General features: G+C 45.3%; 1 protein-coding gene across 1 annotated transcript in view; it reads left to right on the top strand.

Annotated features, from left to right (window-relative positions):
* Positions 1-20,718, top strand: part of malrd1 (MAM and LDL receptor class A domain containing 1) — a gene marked incomplete at its 5' end in the record, with an annotated part of 78,739 nt that extends 58,021 nt beyond the window's left edge. The window contains 10 exons of the mRNA XM_080793330.1: positions 962-1,119; positions 2,332-2,533; positions 4,234-4,512; positions 5,815-5,940; positions 10,489-10,555; positions 14,890-14,984; positions 15,806-15,899; positions 19,232-19,292; positions 20,231-20,338; positions 20,604-20,718. Of these exons, the coding sequence (XP_080649456.1) occupies positions 962-1,119; positions 2,332-2,533; positions 4,234-4,512; positions 5,815-5,940; positions 10,489-10,555; positions 14,890-14,984; positions 15,806-15,899; positions 19,232-19,292; positions 20,231-20,338; positions 20,604-20,687 (1,274 nt within the window). The 3' untranslated portion in view covers positions 20,688-20,718. The remainder of the gene's footprint in view (positions 1-961; positions 1,120-2,331; positions 2,534-4,233; positions 4,513-5,814; positions 5,941-10,488; positions 10,556-14,889; positions 14,985-15,805; positions 15,900-19,231; positions 19,293-20,230; positions 20,339-20,603) is intronic.
* Positions 20,719-21,034: the final 316 nt, after the last annotated feature.

The raw sequence follows: 21,034 nt of genomic DNA, 5'->3' as shown, positions 1-21,034 counted from the left end.
CAGTAGTAGGGTATGCTGTGGTCCACTGTGGTGGAGGAGGGCAGTAGTAGGGTATGCTGTGGTCCACTGTGGTGGAGGAGGGCAGTAGTAGGGTATGCTGTGGTCCACTGTGGTGGAGGAGGGCAGTAGTAGGGTATGCTGTGGTCCACTGTGGTGGAGGAGGGCAGTAGTAGGGTATGCTGTGGTCCACTGTGGTGGAGGAGGGCAGTAGTAGGGTATGCTGTGGTCCACTGTGGTGGAGGAGGGCAGTAGTAGGGTATGCTGTGGTCCACTGTGGTGGAGGAGGGCAGTAGTAGGGTATGCTGTGGTCCACTGTGGTGGAGGAGGGCAGTAGTAGGGTATGCTGTGGTGCACTGTGGTGGAGGAGGGCAGTAGTAGGGTATGCTGTGGTGCACACTGTGAGGTTTGAGGTGGCCCTAAATCGGTTCTTTTGCTCATGTGGAAAACCCCCCCACTTTGTTCTGCTGACGCCTGGGTGCCATCTCATCTCCAGGCCTAGCAGAGCCCAAGAATCCTTTCCCACAATCCACAGCGCTTGGCTGTGTTAAACTACAGGCTTTTTCACAACAAACCCAGACTGCTGTCTTCATCTGGTCTGAACAAACGGCCTTAAAGTGGCAGATTCCATGGCTCTACTTATACTGTTGCTTCACTTGCTCAGCTTGTAGCAGATTGGAGAATCTGCTGAGAGCACAGTACCCACCGTCTGTGTTGTCAGGTCTGCTTATTATAAGCAACTTTTGTGTGTGCGTGCGCGCGCAAGCAACCTATGGAACAGCACGCTCTTAGAACACAACTGTGTCATTGTACTGCATTTAAAAAGAAACACAGTTGCACTTGCAGTGTGTCTGGGTAAACTATATATATACAGTATTGATGTGTCCAATGCTGGGGTTTAAGTCGTTAAGTAATGACCTTGAATAAATGTGCTTATAGTTTACCTTCACGTTATCTCTCAAAGGCGGTGGAGGAAACTTCCTGTATGTGAACTCGGCCGCTCAGAGGGAGGGCGACGTTGCCAGGGTGACCACCCGGAGTCCCTTCCCGGCCAGCATCGGCCTGTGTCACCTGAGGTTCTGGTTCTACATGCACGGCTCTGAGCGCATGGGCACTCTGAAGGTAACACCAGTGTTGTTTTCGTCGACAAAAACTTGCGTCTGAGCACGGAAATAGCATAATGGTTGTTTTTCACCACCTGTGCGCAACCTAACACTCACACAAACACACACACACACACACACACACACACACATATTAACTGTATATATGATGATTTTGGGTGTGCCTGTACAGTACAGTACAGTACAGTACAGTACAGTACAGTACAGTACAGTACAGTACAGTACGGTACAGTACATTACTGCCGGAATTGGCCTGGCCCCCTGGGCGCGTTCCTACTTCCTGGGGGTCTGGATGTTCCGGGGACTCTCCGGGGACCCCCACATGGTAACTCTCTCATTTATCTACCGTTTCGGACGTGGGGCGGCTCTCTGGGACCGGGCCGGCACCCTGGCCGTGGTCCTGTATAGTGTATAGGACCATATGTCATTGTCCATGACCATTCTTTTTTTAATTATTATTTGAAAAAACATTTGAAAATAGTGAAAATGTGTCTCGTCACTCTTTTTTGGCAACATTTTTGGCCGTGCACCACTAGCCTAGCTGTTACCTCCTGACCTAGCTGACACCCCCCCCACCCTGCACAGTAGCATGATGCCATACAGTTGAATTATTGAAAAATAAAGTGACTATAATATTATAATGTCAATATAGGCAATATGTAAATGACGGTGCATTCACTGACACCATAAAACCGCCATTTCCCGTTTTCATGTCACGCACCCCCTAGAGGCCGCTCGTGCACCACAAGGGGTGCACACAGCTTGGGAACCTCTAATAAATAGTGAGTGATAGCAACGATATTTACCATTTGCCCTGCCACAAGCAGTACACCGATAATAATTTTACTTTATTTGCACTTATTAACGTATTTACTCATCTATATCAACGGTTCTCAAAGTGAGGTCCGGGGTCCCCCAGCGGACCTCACGAGATGGGTCAAATGTGGAGAACAAATTTCACTGCGGTAACGTGTGTGACAAATCGTACGACTTTGAGTTAACTCAGTGTACAAATGGACCCAGGCCATAAGGGACCATTATGGTTCCATTTGTACACTCTCAGAGTTGGTGGTCTAAGTTTGAGAACCACAGGTATTGTAATTGTATAGCAACCATTTCCGGTTCTGGAAACGGTTCCAGATGTGATGGAACCGGTTCCTCAATATTCATCTAGTTCCGGATCCCAAACCGTCCCTTCCATGTCCACCAGGTCTACACGCTCGGACCCAGTGGCACCAGCCTGCTGATGTGGGCGGCCAGCGGCAACCGAGGCAACCAGTGGACCTATGCCAAAGTGATCCTGTCCAATCCGGCGCCCTTCCGAGTGACCTTTGAGGCAGAGGTCGGGGGGGACATGTGGACGGACATCGCCCTGGATGACGTCTCATACACTACAGAGTGTATGGTAGGAGGTACAGTATGCTACTGTACGTGGGGGAGTTTGCATGTTCTCCCTGTGTCCTTTCCCCGCCTGATGGAGGGGAAAGGAACTGGTTGGAATAAATAACATGATCCTTCCACTCGCTACGTCCCGGAATCTCCCCCCTGTCAGGTGATAAGAAGCGGCCTGCTGCTCACTTCCATTGAAGGAAGGATGAGCTCAGTTTGGGAGGTTGGCAGAGGGAGAGTAGCGCCCAGGATTACAGGTTAGACAATAATTGGCAAATGGGTTACAAAAACCGTGGGATAAACAAAAAAGACCTATTTCAAATATAGTGCAAATCGGCAAAGCCATAATGCGTCACGCTGCGATGCACTGTAGATCTGCCATTTTCACTATAAGACTTGCGAAAATGTCCGTAGTAATTTACTTGGGAAATATACTTTGTTCACCACTGTAAAAATAAAATGGGTTGAATTTGACATTCTGCGGGGTTAAATGATCACTCAGGATTTCACACTGTACTGTGTGGGCTGAGATAATGGAGCCTGCCCCACATGAACCCACTGTGTGTGATGTGTGGGTCAGTGCCCCAGGGGAGCGCCACAGCTCGCAACAGGCCACAAAAGCAATTACTTTTATATTGTGTGTTGTTTACACACACGCACACACACACACGCACACATTCTGTATATGTTGTGTTGTGCACGGTTGCACGCACAACTCAACCTCACCACCATTCCTGCCTTGCATCCTCCCTCTAAGTCTGCACCTAGCTGACTTAATTGCTTCTTTGATAGACACCTAGCATCCACCTCCCTCCACCTCTCTGACTTGCTTCTTGGACAGACACCTAGCATCCACCTCCCTCCACCTCTCTGACTTGCTTCTTGGACAGACACCTAGCATCCACCTCCCTCCACCTCTCTGACTTGCTTCTTGGACAGACACCTAGCATCCACCTCCCTCCACCTCTCTGACTTGCTTCTTTGACAGACACCAAGCATCCACCTCCCTCCACCTCTCTGACTTGCTTCTTTGACAGACACCAAGCATCCACCTCCCTCCACCTCTCTGACTTGCTTCTTTGACAGACACCAAGCATCCAACAACTAGCATTCACCTGGCTCCCTCCACCCTGGACAGAGATCCCTGCCATCATTGCCATGACAGAGGCTCTGTTTGTTAATTTACGCACGCACGCAAGCACGCGCACACACACACACACACACACACACACACACACACACACACACACACACACACTTTCTCACACACAGTGCTGCTGGACTACAATAAACGTATTGATGTGGGGTTAAACATGTGCACTGTCTTGAACAGTCCGTTTGTGTGTTGGGTAAGGTTAAGGTAAGGAGTGAGTTGTGCACTGTGGATGGAAGTGTATTATCCATAGTACATGCGTATCGTCTTTGTCAGGTGGAAATATAAATGTATATATACAAAACTGTTACTTTTCAATTCTAAAGTAGCAAAGGTAACAGAAGTTCAAACCGAGTCACGTGCCGTGTTTCAATGTTACTGATTTTTTTTCAGTCCTCCAGTTCTAGGCAACACAGAATGGGGGGGACGTTTTTACAACTCTAAGGTATATTGATGACCTACTGTAGTAAAATGTTCCCCTTGATCAGAATGTATACGTTATGTGTCCAATATCCGAAAATATAAAATGAACTGAACTCAACTGATCCTTTGCATCATGTCCGCCCGCAGGCCCTGTGACGCCCCAGCCCCTGACGTGCAGCGCGGACCACTTCCAGTGCGTCTACTCCTTCCAGTGTGTCCCGGTGAGCTGGAGGTGTGATGGTGAGCATGACTGCGCCGACCACTCGGACGAGGCCCAGTGTCCCAGCGCGGTGCCCGGCACCATGCCGCCCCAGGATCACTGCCAAACGGACCAGTACCAGTGTTCAGACTACCGCTGCCTCCCCTCCGTGCTGCGCTGTGACGGCGTCCCCGACTGCCCCGACGGGGAGGATGAATATGCCTGCCGTGAGTTCTTCACTCACATTTACTGCCGGAGTTAAAAGCATCGTCTTTACCTTGCCAGCGATTCAGTGCGTTATCACTGACCTTTGAAAAATCATAGAATATTATACTTCACAACGATCCACCCGTCGATCGCTTTGAAAGACGCAGTAGAGTCTTGTAGAGTCGGAGGGGGGAAGACATGTGTGGCCGCGATAATTCATTTCATAGTTGAATGTAGCTTGTTTTCGTCCAAAACCACCAGAAAGCAGAGAAAACAGTGTTTTTTAAAACAAATCTTTTAGCATTATCTTAAAGGGACACTTCACCCTTTTTGCAAAAAAATATATGTTAATGATGTTTAGAAGCTTTAGATCACTTTCCTCTGGGTATTTATGTGTGTAATATGTGGTTTTAGATAGATTGTAGCAGTGAGCCTGTTGTCTCTGATGTCATGGACACTGGTCTCACTACCTTCCTGGACTACAATTCCCATAATTATTTGGTGCACTGCTCCTCCTTGTGGATAGGGGGGAGAGCTGTCTTACTGAGACAACATGTAGTCCAGGAAGGAAGTGAGCCCAGTGTCCATGACATCAGAGACAACAGGCTCACTGCTACAATCTAAAATATCTAAAACCATATTACACACATAAAGACCCCCAGGAAAGTGTTCTAAAGCTTCTAAACGTCATTAACATATATTTTTTTTGCAAAAAGGTTGAAGTGTCCCTTTAAACCAGCTGAAAAATGTTGTGATCAAACCCCCCCACCCCCCAAGGACCACTGGAAGTCCCCAAACTCCACTTTGAGAACCGTGCACTGGTCTAGCTGCTGTAAACAAAGCATTCGCTGCACACAAGAGTGCTGATTTGCTTCCTCTTTTTGCAATGAGGAAGCAATCTGCCTTCTTGTGGAATCAGATTTCATTTATTGCTCCTATTCATATCCTGTAACTGAGACGAATTAAGAGCCCGCATGGGGCATGGATTGAATGGATTGGTGTAGCTTCCACACGGTACCCCCTGTGGAGAGCGAGCGTTCCGCCCTAGCAAAATGAATAAATTCTCTATTTGCGTATGGGTTGATGAAAGATCAAAGTATGCGTTTTCGACCATGTCAGCACTACCATTTGCTTTTAAATAATGCGTTGCGAATGACATATGGACATGTGTTTTTTGTTTAGACTGATTATAGGTTTACCTGTGCTCCTAGATTACCATTTTATGCATTTGATATTACCTCGTGTTTACCTTGCTTACTGTAATTTGCTCTGGCTACTCACACCATTCTCTGTTTCTCCTCCTCACGTTTCCTCTGTACCAGCGCTGCTCCAGTGTGCGCTGGGAGAACTGGTGTGTGAGAGTACATCTAGCTGTGTTCCCCTTCAGTGGCGCTGTGATCTCTCTGCTGACTGCCTCCCCTTCCGCACAGACGAGTCTAGCTGCGAAGGTAACATGTTCTCGTGTACTGTACCTACCTACCTCTGTTGGCCTGGCTGTAAACAAGTTCTTGAGCTTAGTCCAGTTACCCTGGGTAAACATAGTACCTTTCCTTTCCTTTGTCCAGTTACCCTGGGTAAACATAGTACCTTTCCTTTCCTTTGTCCAGTTACCCTGGGTAAACATAGTACCTTTCCTTTCCTTAGTCCAGTTACCCTGGGTAAACATAGTACCTTTCCTTTCCTTTGTCCAGTTACCCTGGGTAAACATAGTACCTTTCCTTTCCTTAGTCCAGTTACCCTGGGTAAACATAGTACCTTTCCTTTCCTTTGTCCAGTTACCCTGGGTAAACATAGTACCTTTCCTTTCCTTAGTCCAGTTACCCTGGGTAAACATAGTACCTTTCCTTTCCTTTGTCCAGTTACCCTGGGTAAACATAGTACCTTTCCTTTCCTTAGTCCAGTTACCCTGGGTAAACATAGTACCTTTCCTTTCCTTTGCTTCATGGCATGTGTTCCGTTTACTCCGTCCACTCACCTTGGACCGAATGTCCCATTTCGCAAGTTTCCAAGTGTATAAAATCTTTTGAAAATAGCGTAAGAATCTATGACAAAAGGGCCATGGAAATATTACTTAAGTTATTAAAGTGGTCATGTGGCTCAAATTGCCCCAGGTAAGGGGTAAGTTGATCCAAGTCAAGTGGTAAGTTGACCCACATGATATTTTAATGTTTCTAGTTTACAGATAATGTATTAACTTATCTAACATAATTTAAAAACACTTTAACCTTCAGGAAATAGTCTTATTTATTTGTTTATTTATTATTTAAACAATATAAAGTCAAATAAATAAAGTTTGTTATTCAGAACCTTTTAATATTTATTTACAATTGTTATATTACAATATTGCAAACGTATCTTAAATGAGTAGTATGTACAGTACATCCAAATTAAAGGTCATTCAGCACAATAAATTAAAGTAAAAGTACAATATTTGCCTCTGAGATGTAGTGGAGTAAAAGTATAGAAATTTATAAATACTCCAGTAAAGTAAAAGTAGGCCTACCTCAAAATTGAGTAAATGTACCTTTCCACCATGGCTGGAACTATCCTGCTTCATCTGTGCCTTCCAGTTTTATTTAAGCATTTTACATGTCGTCCATATGCATGTGGTCCTAACCAGAAATTATTTAGTTAACATTGCACTGTATTTAAAAGATTGCTGTAACCTCTCTCGACATATCTTGAAAAGACAAATGTTTCAGCTTTGTAATTATTCCTGGTGTGCAGGCAGGACCTGCACAATAATCCTTTAAAAAGAGATGAAAGCTTAACTTACTTCAGGCGTGTCCAAATTATAGCGGGGCAAGCCTGTGACTAAATTACATTTTGAACACATTGATTGTCAGGGTATGCGCGTGACATAATCATCATCATACCTTGGAAGTTATGCGGGAACACCTACGTACTGAGTGGCAAAACTACTTTCTGGCCGTGACAGCCCATACATCCAAACAGAAAGGTCCTATCTGATTGCATTAAACAATGTTAAACGACATTAAACTCACTTTGCCACTCACCACATACTTTATACATGCACATACCCTCTATTATTACATGGCTTGGTTGAATGCTTGATTCTGATTGGTCAATCGCTGAATTCAGCGGTGAGTTATATGTTGATAATGACTGCTCCGCTCTATAACAGACCTGCCTAATCAAACCCTTTGAGCACCAGCTGTGCGCCTTTCACCCGCTTGATTTACTGCTGTTTCCAACATGACAGCCATGTAAACACACACACACTAGTGACACAGTACACAATGTTATTTACAGCTAAACATTGCTCTCAAAAATGTTTTTGAAAACATTTGAGCGAGAAATAGACGAAGCAGTAACCGAAATGGATTCTATTTGATCAACTCACTTCCTTGGCTTCGCCTTGGTGGTTAAACTCTCTGTCGGTGAATTATCTCCCGACAATGACCACCTAGCCAGATATTATCCCTTACTTAATTAATTGAACTAGCCCTTACCCGTTGTGAGATATTTGCCCCCCTCTTGTGGCCGTGGGGGGGTACTGCGCCAGGTGCGTTTTTAATTTACTAATAAATGTTGCATCCTTTGTTCGTCTTCTCCTACCAAAGCACACCGTTTGCACACATCTCACCATGCACAACATGAAAAGCTATCCTGTCCACACATCAACCACTACTTTGCATTCATATTCATGTCATATTGACAGTACAATACCCATTTTTGCATTTTTTAATCCACTAATAAATTCATTATTAGTCATTAATGTGTCAAATCGAAAAAAGGGCTCCGTTAAGACCTCCATATAATTATGGTCCATGCCTGTGTGAAAAGTGGGAGTGATTGGTGCAGCCAATGATGAGATAACGCGCTGTCAGTGACATTCAGACAGACAGACATTGTTAGAATTATAGTATGATGATGACATCCATGGCAGTCAAGTGTTGGATTAGGTATGACATTATGTGTTAATTAAGTGTTAAGACAGAATGGCTCGGTAGACGCCAGCTTTTTACTTGACTTGAGCAAAATGCCCCCTGTCTGCCTATGCAGTGACAAGATGTGTGGCACTGAAGACATTTGTAGGGCTATACTAGTATGACTTCAAAGCACACACAGGTGCTTACGTAGGCCACTATGCTGACAGAAACGCTACACTCTTAAAACCATACCTTTCCTGCCTCTTTTGAATGACTGAGGAGCATTTGATTTTCCAGCTCGCCCTCATGGAGGTTGCAAGAGTTTTGTGGTGATTCTTATTATTGCATCAGTGATGGATGAAGCACTCGCATGTTTTACTTAAGTAACATTATCAATACTGCATGCAATGTATCATACTGCAACTCCTTATGCTGTATATTCAAAATGTACTTGAGTAAAAGTACAGAAGTATCAGCATCAATGTATAATTAAAGTACCAAACGTAACAGTAGGCATTGTGAGATTGTACTGTAGATCTGCTATTTTCAAATGGCCAAAATATATGGCTGAAGTGGTTAGCGTGTTTTGTAAAAAATAATCAAAATCTACAAAGTAACTACCGGTAGTAACTAAAGTAGTAAAACCTTCCTCTGAGATGTAGTGGTGTAGAAGTAAAAGTATTGAAAATTGTAAATACTGAAGAAAGTAAAAAATACTTTAAAATTGTACTTGAGCACAGTACTTGAGTACATGTACTTAGTTACTTTACACCACTGGTTTTCATGCTTATATTAAACAAACCACCCAGATAAACAGGCAACCCAGTCGAGATAAATTGAGACAACCCAGGTAAACGGAGATCAGGATAATGGGTAGTAGTCAGGACTGAATCTGCACTCTTAAAACCAAGCAACCGACTGTCCATAACCACCAGAAAGCAGAGAAAACAGTGTTTTTTTATGAATCTTTTAGCATTATCTTGACTTAAACCAGCTGGAAAATTTTGTGATCACAACCAACCCCCCCCCCCCCCCCCCCATTCGCTGCACACAATAATGCTGATTTGCTTCCTCTTTTGTTTCTCAATTTGCAATGAGGAAGCAATCTGCCTTCTTGTGGAATCAGATTTCATTTATTGCTCCTATTCATATCCTGTAACCGAGACGAATTAAGAGCTGGCATGGGGCATGGATTGAATGGATTGGTGTAGTAAAACCAAGCAACCGACTGAGAAAGCGTCAAAGGTGAAATATAAAGAAACTTAATGTACCCAAATTTTACTGAGCACATTCTTTCAGACATAAGGAGGATGTCTACACAAGGTCTTATGGGCAAGCCACACGAAGAATTATATTTAGAACAATGAACGATAACGTCCTGTAAACATGTTGAACGTGACGCACTGTCAATGTTTCTATTGTTCATCAGATCGCTCTGAAAGTGATGCCAACTACCCTTTGGGCTCTGCCATCCGCTTGAGTTTTCTAAACAATATATTTGTCCTTATCGTCTATTGTCATTCCTGTTGTGGACAACAGCCTGGATTTTGTATGAGGTTTTCATTTCATTTATTATTAGTTTTGCATTATACGCCTCTGTGTGGAACATTATCCTTTTCCTCTGACTGCTGTGTGAGTTCCATTTCCTTCCATGGAGAACACAGACAAAAAAGAACAACATATTCAGAGTTTATGTACAGTGCTTGCTGACGGTATAGTTATCCAAATGACTTGAAGTGCGTGATATGTTGCAGAGCGTTTTGCCACAATGCGGTATTATTTCCCTGCCTATATGCCATGATTCTTCACAGAAACAGAGGTGCCACTCCACTGCCTCGTGGCTCTGTCGCCCTCCCCCTCGTCTCAGGTGAGGAGTGATGGACAGCTTGTGCCCATAGAGGAGGGAGAGGAGAGGCCCAGACAGGGAAGGTGGAAATGAAATAGCTCGGCTTCATTGCTTCCCCGTCTGACGGGGTGCTTCGGAGTGTCTCTCTCCTTCAGTCTGGAGTGTCACTTTTGACACCTCGGCAGATGTAAAAATTGCGTCCGTGCTAGATGTAAAAAACACCCAAATAAAAACATTTTCCTTTGATGTCTTCACAGAGTGTCCTCCGTCATACTGCCTGGATCGCGGCTCATGCGGCGTCGGGAGACACGGGCCTGTTTGCACGTGAGTCACGTGTATACACGGCACAAACACGCACCTGGCTAGCGCACGTGCCGACACGTGTGTGTCGATGTCTATGCCAACAACATGGCATAGACATGCAGCACACGCACACACGTACAGTACACACATGCAAGCATGCACACATGTATGCACATGTACACTAATTCCTTTATTTTTGTCTCAACATTTATTAAATACATTACAAGGGCCCACATATTTTTCAGTTGCTTTCAGTTGCTTGATGCCACATTTGCTTTCAGTTGCTAGATGCAACACAGACACATTCACAGAGACATACACACGCACGCACGCACGCATGCACGTTCGCACGCACGCACATACACACGCACAGCATTCATACTGAAAACATGCAGGAACAAAGACAAATGCTCTGTCTCTTCTCTCCACCCATCCTCTCTTTCTCTCTCTTTCGTTTTGAATTAAAACATGGAAATCCCATCAGTTCTGTTTCTTTCCCTGGAGAAGACACGCTTCACGGACCATGGGGGGAACGTCAGCTTATCCCCTCTCCTCTCCTCTCCTCTCCTCTCCTCTCCTCTCCTCTCCTCTCCTCTCCTCTCTCCACAGCATAAAAACGGGGCAGCTCTTCCTTCGTTTATCCACCCTGCACACACATACACACACACACACACACACACACACACACACACACACACACACACACACACACACTCACACACACACACACCCGTGGAGCACTGGAGGCTGCATGTCAATATTTAAGTGCTGCTCCCCCTCTCAACGGTCTCTGGCTGGAGACCACAAAGCCCAGAACATTAGATTAAGTAGCTCAGCCCATTGCAAACGGAGGCTCATGTTCTGCAGCTGGCATGGCCATTGTACGCATGCAGAGAGAGGTCTCGACTCTCCCTCCCTTCCCCAATCGGCGTGGACAGAATCATTGACATCATTGACTCGCTGGTTTTCCACAGTTGCCATAAATTGCATTGCAGTTCAGAATGTCTGCCTGTCTGATTATGATCATATTCCATTATAAATGTTATCCAATTTTAAACCTCCTCGATTCGTAAAACGGACATGAGTTGGAACTGTACTTGAACCGCTTTTTCCATCTACCAAATACGCTGTGAGCTTGTAGATCTGCTATATCAGACTGCTGGGGTTCAAGTGGTTAAATCTGCAATCCATAGCTTTACTTAGTGAATAGAAGGTAGTGTATGTTAGTATGATATAATTTACACAACTACGGTGGTTGCAGTTGGTCTCCCTGCCCTTTTTATACAGATATACAGATCCTGTAGTTGTGTAAGACCACTACTTAATGGTTGACATATTGCATGAAACTCAAAGGGAACTATCCTGCCTTCCCCAAACAAGCTCTCTGTTAGCTCAGTAGAAATGTTGGTGCTCGTGGGAATCCCGAATAGGACATGAAAGTTGCCACGGACAATATGATACTTGTGTGGACGCATCTGCTAATGTCATCATGGGCTTGTGAGGATTTAACATCTCTGTCTCACTATCTACATTACATTTGTGCGTTTGTTTTTTTGAGGATGCTCTTCAAAGCCACCTGACAAACTGCATTATACGCAGCACTGCTGCATCTACACAGCCCTTTCCCACACTCCCATTTAAAGTGTCATGTTCAAATGAAAAGCTTGTCATTATGGGACCCATAGAGTGTGGAAAACATTGCAAAAATATTCTTTCCCATAAACTGTCAAACTCCAGGGGGCATTTCCCCCTGCATAAATATTGTCTTTCTTACGCTATCATTCTCTCATTCAATATACCGTACTCCTCTTTGATATTCCCTCCTCTATTAGTTTCCAGCAGCATTCCCCACCACTGCTCCCCTCATTATGTAACCGTGGTCTTTACCTGTGTGTGTGTGTGTGTGTGTGTGTGTGTGTGTGTGTGTGTGTGCTTCTCCTGTGGCATCTCCGGTGATGATATAGCTAGCTGTAGTGGAGCATGAGAGGCCATTGGTGGACGTACAGTATGTGCGACGTGAAAGTGCGGTCTAGCCAACACCAACTCTGAATCGCTGCCCTCTCCACACTCTCCTATCTAATATCAGGGTCTTGAGCTTATAGCTATACAGTAGTAGCCGCAGTGCATCTACGTAGATGGTGCGCTTCTTGCCTTTCCTGGCTATGAGAGTGTCCATTTGCTTGCCACCATAGACTGTAAAGAAGAATGAACAAATTGACAAGGTAGGTGACAGTGACAGGGCTTTCTCAGTTGCAGAACACCCTCCCTTTAGAACTCACTCTCCGGCTCACATACCACCCTCAAAACCCACCTCTTCAGACTTGCATTACCCACGTAATTCAAATTGCCCTTTTGCCTTTTAATTGTAATGATTTTTTTTCCATTAGTTTGTTATCCTTTTTACTATTTATTTTCTTAATGAATTAGTTTTAGTTTGTTTTGTAAAGCGTGTGAGTACTTGCTATGTCCAGTATAGAGAGACAGGACACAGGAAGGGAGAGTTGGGGAAGTCCGCCAGACCAGGGAATCAAACCGGGAACTGGCTGTCAGTGTTAGGCATCTAGTCTATGTGGTACATGCCTAACCACTTGGGTATCGGCACCCCTAGTTTTGAGGGGCGCTAGCTATGTCCAGAATCCAGATGTGTGTGTGTGCACAAACCTTGTCCTGAGTGAGGGGTATGATGTTCGAGAGACCCGAAACCCTGATGACCTTGGGATACATCACTGAGGATACGTCCAAGGTGCATTCATGCAATGTTTTCTTTAGTTCTGTTATGTCCTAAACTGTTGTGCAGTGAAGTATTGATCAAGTGGTTGCTGTTCACGAGGAGGATTAACCTACAAAATCTAGTACCATCCCACCTAACACCCAAAGCTAATACTCACAAATAGATCAAGCAGTAAAAGTAGGTGGCAGAACCTTCTCCTATCGAGTGCCTTGTCTCTGGAATCATCTCCCCATCCACAGTCTAGCTCAGTCAACGTATGCCACAGAAAACTTGTTTTATATACATTGCAGTTCTATGAATCGTAGTACTGCAATGTATATAAAACATAGTCTATGATTTTTTATGTCTTATTAATGCTTGTTTTACACAAAACAAGTCAATACATTTTGACTTGACTTCAGGCAGAGCGAGGGACTTCCCCCCCCCCCCCCCCCCCCCATTCCATGGCCACACTATCTGTGCATCGACCCCTGAATCGATTTATGACTCCTCTGTGTGTGTGTGTGTGTGTGTGTGTGTGTGTGTGTGTGTGTGTGTGTGTGTTTCACATTCCCTCCTTTCTCTCGCATGTTGGTCAGAAATCAGGCTGATATTGAACAGATGTGCGTTTGGAACGGAGTGAGGCTCCCTGGCTCAGCTGGTGGGAGTGGGACTTATTCTCACAGAGATGGAGCCTTTCAGGGGGCGCCAAGAAATTGCTTGAATGAATGAATGGATCCTTTTCGCCGGTGCCCATCCTTGTCTGAGAGAGATTGTCTGTATGTGGTGTTTAAAGACCCACTTTTGAAGCTTACCTGTCTCCAAACATTAAAATACAGTTTACAATACAAGTGGGTCAGTTAATATTCTGCATTACCCAAATTCTGGAGGATCAAAACCATGCATAATTCATAGGATGTGGAATACTAAATGAAGGACAATGGAGCAAAGTAAAATGTACTGTGATGTGAAGCTCCTTTGGGACGTCTTTTGGTGGAGAAACATAATTGTATATTTATTGAACAGAGATTACTTTCTTTACCACACCATGGGATATGTGGACAGGGACTCCGACTGTAATATGATTCATCCGGTGTATTAGCCTGACATGACCAGACTAATATCAGTGCGTACTAGATATTGGTCTGGAATTTCTGTGTGGAAGCTGCATTTCCAAGGGGCTGATTCCAATAAATGAATGACTGATATTTGAATGATATTTGCATACTGGTTCTGGATTGGTGCATCACAACTTCGGGGGCAGCAAAATCCAATCACAACCGAGTGGGGCCAGACTAATCTGCCGAGGGGTCTTTTCGGATCAGATCAGATTAGTCTGGTTTCCAGGCTACAGTTCGATGGCTGGTTGGTACGTAATAATCTGGGAATCCATTCGGTTGTTTTTGCCTGGGCACCGCCCCTCTGTGTTTATTCCTACTAACAACGATGGGCAGTGATGCTGTCTTGAGAGATTAGGTATGTTATGAACATGTATTGCCTTCTGTAGCATAATCCCCTGTAACTAAACTCACATTCATCTCTTTCCCAGACTGCAGTCTGTGTGTGTGTGTGTGTGTGTGTGTGTGTGTGTGTGTGTGTGTGTGTGTCTCTGTGTCTCTCTCTCATCACATTTGTCTCTCTCCAGGTGTCATTCAGGATGGACTGGCAACCGTTGTCACGTGAGGGAGAAGCCCTCTCTCACTACCACGCTGCCACCCCAACCAAAAGACACACGGCTAGGTAATAAAGACAAGTGCCCTTTCTTGCACTATAAACCTGTCCTTAGCGTATTATTTAGCGTACAGTGCTGTATGTGTGCACCCTGCCAATGTCTTTGCGATATTGTAACTTTTATTCAAGTAAAAACTGAGTAGTGGAACTGCAATGTGGAAATATTCTGTTGCAAGTAAAACTAAAAAAATATACAGGATAAATAAGGTTCAAAGGTTTACTCACTATACTGTGAAATGACAAAAGTATTGGCTGCAAAATGTACTTTACTGTAATTACATGAAGTATAAGTACTCTTTTTAAATAATATATTTCATATATATATATATATATATGTGAAATTATTTCAGAAATAGATCTACAATGCATTGTGAGCTTGGTCTTGTAGGTCAGCCATTTTTGAATAGCTGAAGTATAGAATAGGGCAGGGTTCCCCAATGAATTTTCCTCAAGGGCCATATTTTGACTAGGGTACCAGACTGGGGCCGCTAATTGGGGAAACCTTGAATAGGAGGTTTTGTGTTAATAGTTCATACAAGTCCAATATAAGTCTGCAAAGTATACTAAATAAAAAATATATAACTAAAGCTGTCATATAATTATAGTGGAGTAAAAAAGTACAATGTTTGCGTATGAGATGTAGTGGAGCAGTATTACTAGTACTTTAAAGTATCTGATGCAATAAAGTAAAAGTAAAAGGTTCTACTCAACCACTTAAACCCTATGTGGTTGACTGGGGTCCCACAGGGCTCTGTAACAGTGTGTTGTTTTGGTGGAAACGGGTCCGGAGTGCCACATCCGTGGGGTCTAACCGTGTGCCTCTTGTCCAGATGCAGTGTATGTGGGGATAGCCATCGGTTTGACCATGCTGATCGTTGGTGTTGCCATCTGTGTTCTGTTCTTGTACACCAAAAAACACTTACTGTAAGTTTCATTTTGATGATGATGAAAAATGATATGTCAGGTGTTGTGATCATAATAATTAACACTGCAGTGGTGATTATGATGATGATAATAGTGATGATTATCTCGTCAGTACTGATGATTTAAAGGAGTAATTCACCCATTTTTTTTTAAATTTATGTCAATTACAGACATGCAAAAGTGTAGCTTTTCGGCGAAAATCGCCGTTTTTATCCCAAATATAGGACCTGTGTGATTCATGCAAATCCGTTAAAAAAATGTTTGGGGGGGGTGAGGGGGTCTGTGGAGCCCGAGCTCGCTGCCCGGATAATTATCTGACAGACTACTCTCGTGAGTCACTAATGATTCTGAGCGATATTTCTGCTTGCATCTGGGCGGCATGATGTGCGCAGCCGCTGGTCGCTCCGCGGAAAAAAACCCTGTTTGTGTGGACTCGGCATGAATTTTGACACACTGTCTGTGACTCGCCAGTCGATCCATTAGTTTAGCTGCTACAGTTAGCATTAGCAACGTTAGCACTTTGCGTTATACTGTCTGTGGTGTGGACGCGCCGGCGTCAGTTTCTCTCGCTGTGTGTGTGTGTGTGTGTCTGTCTGTGTGCTCGTGTGTGTGCATGCATGCGTATGAGTAAATAAATAAAGCACGCGCGCGTGTGTGTGTGTGTGTGTGTGTGTGTGTGTGTGTGTGTGCGCGCGCGCGCGTGCGTGCGTGCCAGGGCTTATACTAAATGGATATATTAAAAACGAAAACATGCAGCTCAACTGTTGAATAAGGAGAGGATGTTACATGTTACATGTCTTAAATTGACTAAGGCTAAAATAATGAAGTAAACTGACCCTGTTGACTAAACCATCCCAAAACATTTTATTTGTATTATAATTCATTATTTTGCCAGTGAATATAATTTTCTATTTTACATGATGTGAAGAGTGTAACTGTAAGGGATTTTGAGATGGGAGTGTGAGTGCTGGACCAGTTTCTTTCTTTAAATCACACCTGTGTGAAGTGACCCTTATCATCATACATCATCCATTCATTGTCATTTTTGTGACAATGAATGTGTAGGATTGTGTAGGACAAAAATAGCCGATATATGACAATTCATTCATTGTCAATGGCATTTAGGACACAAATCTACTGAATATAGGAGGGGCTAGTGCTCCTGTTGGAGTAAATTAATTGTTCTATGACTATCAGGACATGAATGTTAACATCTTGCTCAATACTGACTAGATTTGTACTGATTTAGTAAATAATCATCTGTCATTTTTGAGTGGTGCAGCCACTCAACCACACTATAGACAGCTACAGTATGTGTCCCTGTGTCTGTCCCTGGCTGGGTCCCTGTGTCCCTGGCGGTGTCCCTGTGTCCCTGTGTCACTGGGTCTGTTCCTGGCTGTGTGCCTGTGTCACTGGGTCTGTCCCTGGCTGTGTCACTGTGTCATTGGGTCTGTCCCTGGCTGTCCCTGTGTCACTAGGTCTGTCCCTGGCTGTCCCTGTGTCACTAGGTCTGTCCCTGGCTGTCCCTGTGTCACTGGGTCTGTCCCTGGCTGTCCCTGGCTGTGTCCCTGGCTGTGTCCCTGTGTCACTGGGTCTGTCCCTGGCTGTGTCCCTGGCTGTGTCCCTGTGTCACTGGGTCTGTCCCTGGCTGTCCCTGTGTCACTGGGTCTGTCCCTCGCTGTCCCTGTGTCACTGGGTCTGTCCCTGGCTGTGTCCCTGTGTCACTGGGTCTGTCCCTGGCTGTCCCTGGCTGTGGCCCTGGCTGTGTCCCTGTGTCACTGGGTCTGTCCCTGGCTGTCCCTGTGTCACTGGGTCTGTCCCTGGCTGTCCCTGGCTGTGTCCCTGGCTGTGTCCCTGTGTCACTGGGTCTGTCCCTGGCTGTGTCCCTGTGTCACTGGGTCTGTCCCTGGCTGTCCCTGTGTCACTGGGTCTGTCCCTCGCTGTCCCTGTGACACTGGGTCTGTCCCTGGCTGTGTCCCTGTGTCACTGGGTCTGTCCCTGGCTGTCCCTGGCTGTGGCCCTGGCTGTGTCCCTGTGTCACTGGGTCTGTCCCTGGCTGTCCCTGTGTCACTGGGTCTGTCCCTGGCTGTGTCCCTGTGTCACTGGGTCTGTCCCTGGCTGTCCCTGGCTGTGTCCCTGTGTCACTGGGTCTGTCCCTGGCTGTCCCTGTGTCACTGGGTCTGTCCCTGGCTGTCCCTGTGTCACTGGGTCTGTCCCTGGATGTGTCCCTGGCTGTGTCACTGGGTCTGTCCCTGGCTGTCCCTGTGTCACTGGGTCTGTCCCTGGCTGTCCCTGTGTCACTGGGTCTGTCCCTGGATGTGTCCCTGGCTGTGTCCCTGTGTCACTGGGTCTGTCCCTGGCTGTCCCTGTGTCACTGGGTCTGTCCCTGGCTGCCCCTGTGTCACTGGGTCTGTCCCTGGCTGTGTCCCTGGGTCCCTGGCTGTGTCCGAGCACAAAACATAGCGTTATAGCATTTGTTCACCACCAAGTGTCACTGTTGCACAGCCTAACACACAGACACACAGGCCGGGAGGAGGGCTAGTACAGTACAGTGTAGTATATACTGTCCCCCATGACACCCCCCCCCCCCCCCCCCCAAAGTGGGTTTAGTACCGATAAACGCTTAAAAGATTTGCGCCGCGGTTTTGCCCGCGGCACAGCGTTGGCCCCGCACACTGTCACCTTTTTCACCTTGGGCCTGTTTGCATGCCTGCAATTACACACCCTGTGAAGACTTAATTCATGGAGATAAGCCGATAATTTGATGACCAGGTCATTGGTCAGTATAGGAGACTCAAAGAGTCTGTAATACTCAATGGCCCCTTTTCCAGCAATATAACTTTGGTTCTATAGAATTGGTTGGAACCATTTTTTGGTTCAAGTTTTGAACCAGGTTTTAGAGTTCTGAACCGATTCATTTTCAATATTAGACAGGCGGAAAAAACGTAACTGAACTGTCTCAACCCCGGTGGAAAAGGGCCAAAGAGTCCTAGCGGAGGCTCCACCCAGTCCGCCGGTCATCAAATGATTGGCTCAGGAATACAACAAAAACTAAACAATGAATGAATTCAAGGCTTCATGGGGTGCAGTATTTGATAGAAAATAAGTATTGTTTTGGGGTGAACTACTCCTTTTAGTTTAAACGACAACTGTGATGAGGGTCATAACAATGTTGAAAATGAAATAAGTGTGTGTGTGTGTGTGTGTGTGTGTGTGTGTGTGTGTGTGTGTGTGTGTGTGTGTGTGTGTGTGTGTGTGTGTGTGTGTGTGTGTGTGTGTGTGTGTGTACACATGTATGTATTTATACACATATAATACTCATGGCTTCACAGAAAGTCTGATCCGATGGACTACGGGGTGATGGATGAGTCAGGTTCTGACTGCAGTAAAGAGGTCAGTTCCAGCAAACCCGCCATCGCATCAATCTCCACGGCCCGACCGTTCAGACACCGTGCGTTTTAATATTCTCCACCGTACCAAATCTCATTAGGCTAGCATTCAACACATATATATTGTTCAAATAACTCTTAACAGCAGTACAGGTATTAGAGGTCAAATGGGTCAGGGATTTTTTTTCACAGAGCCTTTCGGCTACATAAGCGCTTGTATTTAATATTATTGATTTTCTTGCCCATGGGGCGTGTTGGCCACGAGCGTCTATTTATAGTGTGAATCTGTGCGTGTTGGTGCGTACCATCAGTCATTTGCTCTCTCAGAGGCTCCTATACGAGATCATAGAGATGTAGAACTCAGCAGGAGCACAGCAATTTCACGCTATTCTTCTAAATGTGCTGCCATCTGTGTGTGTGTGTGTGTGTGTGTGTGTGTGTGTGTGTGTGTGTGTGTGCGCGCATGCATTATCTTGTGATGGGAGTGGGAGAGACAGCACATTAGTGAGTATAGGTGCTCAGCAGGATAGGAGTCATCCTGTACAGCATTAAAAAAGAAACATTTATATTGATGTTGAGTCGAGAGCCTGCAGTGCAGTCATGTCATGTCAAATATGTTTGTGTGGAATTGTCAAGATTGTCGAAATATTTAAAACTGTCCAAATGTAACATTCAAATATTGCACTATAAATGCACACACAGAAATATCCTCTGTGTAAAAACTAAATGAATTGCTCCGTCATTCTGTACATGTAAGGTGACTAAAACCAGCCCTATAAGGTTGGAGGTGTAATTATGGAGTCAACGTAGGGTAATCTTCACATTTAATCGTGTTTCCGTTTCATGCATGTCAGTAAGACCACATTCGTCATATATTATACTGTATAGCCTGCAGGACCGGGTCGCTAACCGACTCACTTGGTTTTCTCCCCCTCCCTCCAGCTCCCATCGCTGGATGTTAGGCCCAGCACTTGCCCTCGTGTGAACCCCCGGGGGAGTGATGGTCCTGGGCTCTCCATCAGTGTCTACCCCTGGAGGAGAGAAGTGGAGGTACGGTATAGTCCTCCCTCAGCCTCGCGACCTCAACGCTAATTATCTGTCCAGATGTCAATGATGACTTATGTCTTTGTGTGTGTTTCGATGTCTGTCTGTGGATGTATGCGTTTCTTTCTCTCTCTCTCTCTCTCTGTGTGTGTGTGTGTGTGTGTGTGTGTGTGTGTGTGTGTGTGTGTGTGTGTGTGTGTGTGTGTGTGTGTGTGTGTGTGTGTGTGTGTGTGTGTGTGTGTGTGTGTGTGTGTGTGTCCTTCTACACCAGGGCCCCGGCTGGAGGGGTGCCAAGTTGTCCTTCGTCAACCCTTTGTATCGACACTCCCCTAACGCTAACGGCCGCGAAGCTTAAAAACAATGGACTCACTCAACATGCGCTGCTGCAGCAAACCTGGGTCAGGCGGCGGCACTTGCAATTACTTTTGCAGGCTTGTTTTAGCCCACTCAGTTGTCGGCTGGAAAGGTTTTACGATAGAGCTAGGCTTTGCAGATCTGAGATTTCCCCGTTTCCTTGTCCTACCTTGTCCTAAACTGTTCCTCAGACACAGTGAAGTTATTATTTATGACAAAAAATAGCAGATCTACAAGCTCACAATTTGTTGCATCGCAACGTGTTGTGCTCTTGTAGATCGGCATTTTCTTTGCTGATTTTGTGTGACGCCGTGGCATGACAAACTATGGAGATACAAGGTTTTTGCC

Source organism: Protomyctophum bolini, assembly GCF_963924005.1.
Source record: "Protomyctophum bolini genome assembly, chromosome: 21".
Taxonomy (NCBI): Eukaryota; Metazoa; Chordata; class Actinopteri; order Myctophiformes; family Myctophidae; genus Protomyctophum; species Protomyctophum bolini.
Note: the sequence above shows the minus strand (reverse complement) of the source record. Positions and strands in the feature narration are given on the sequence as shown.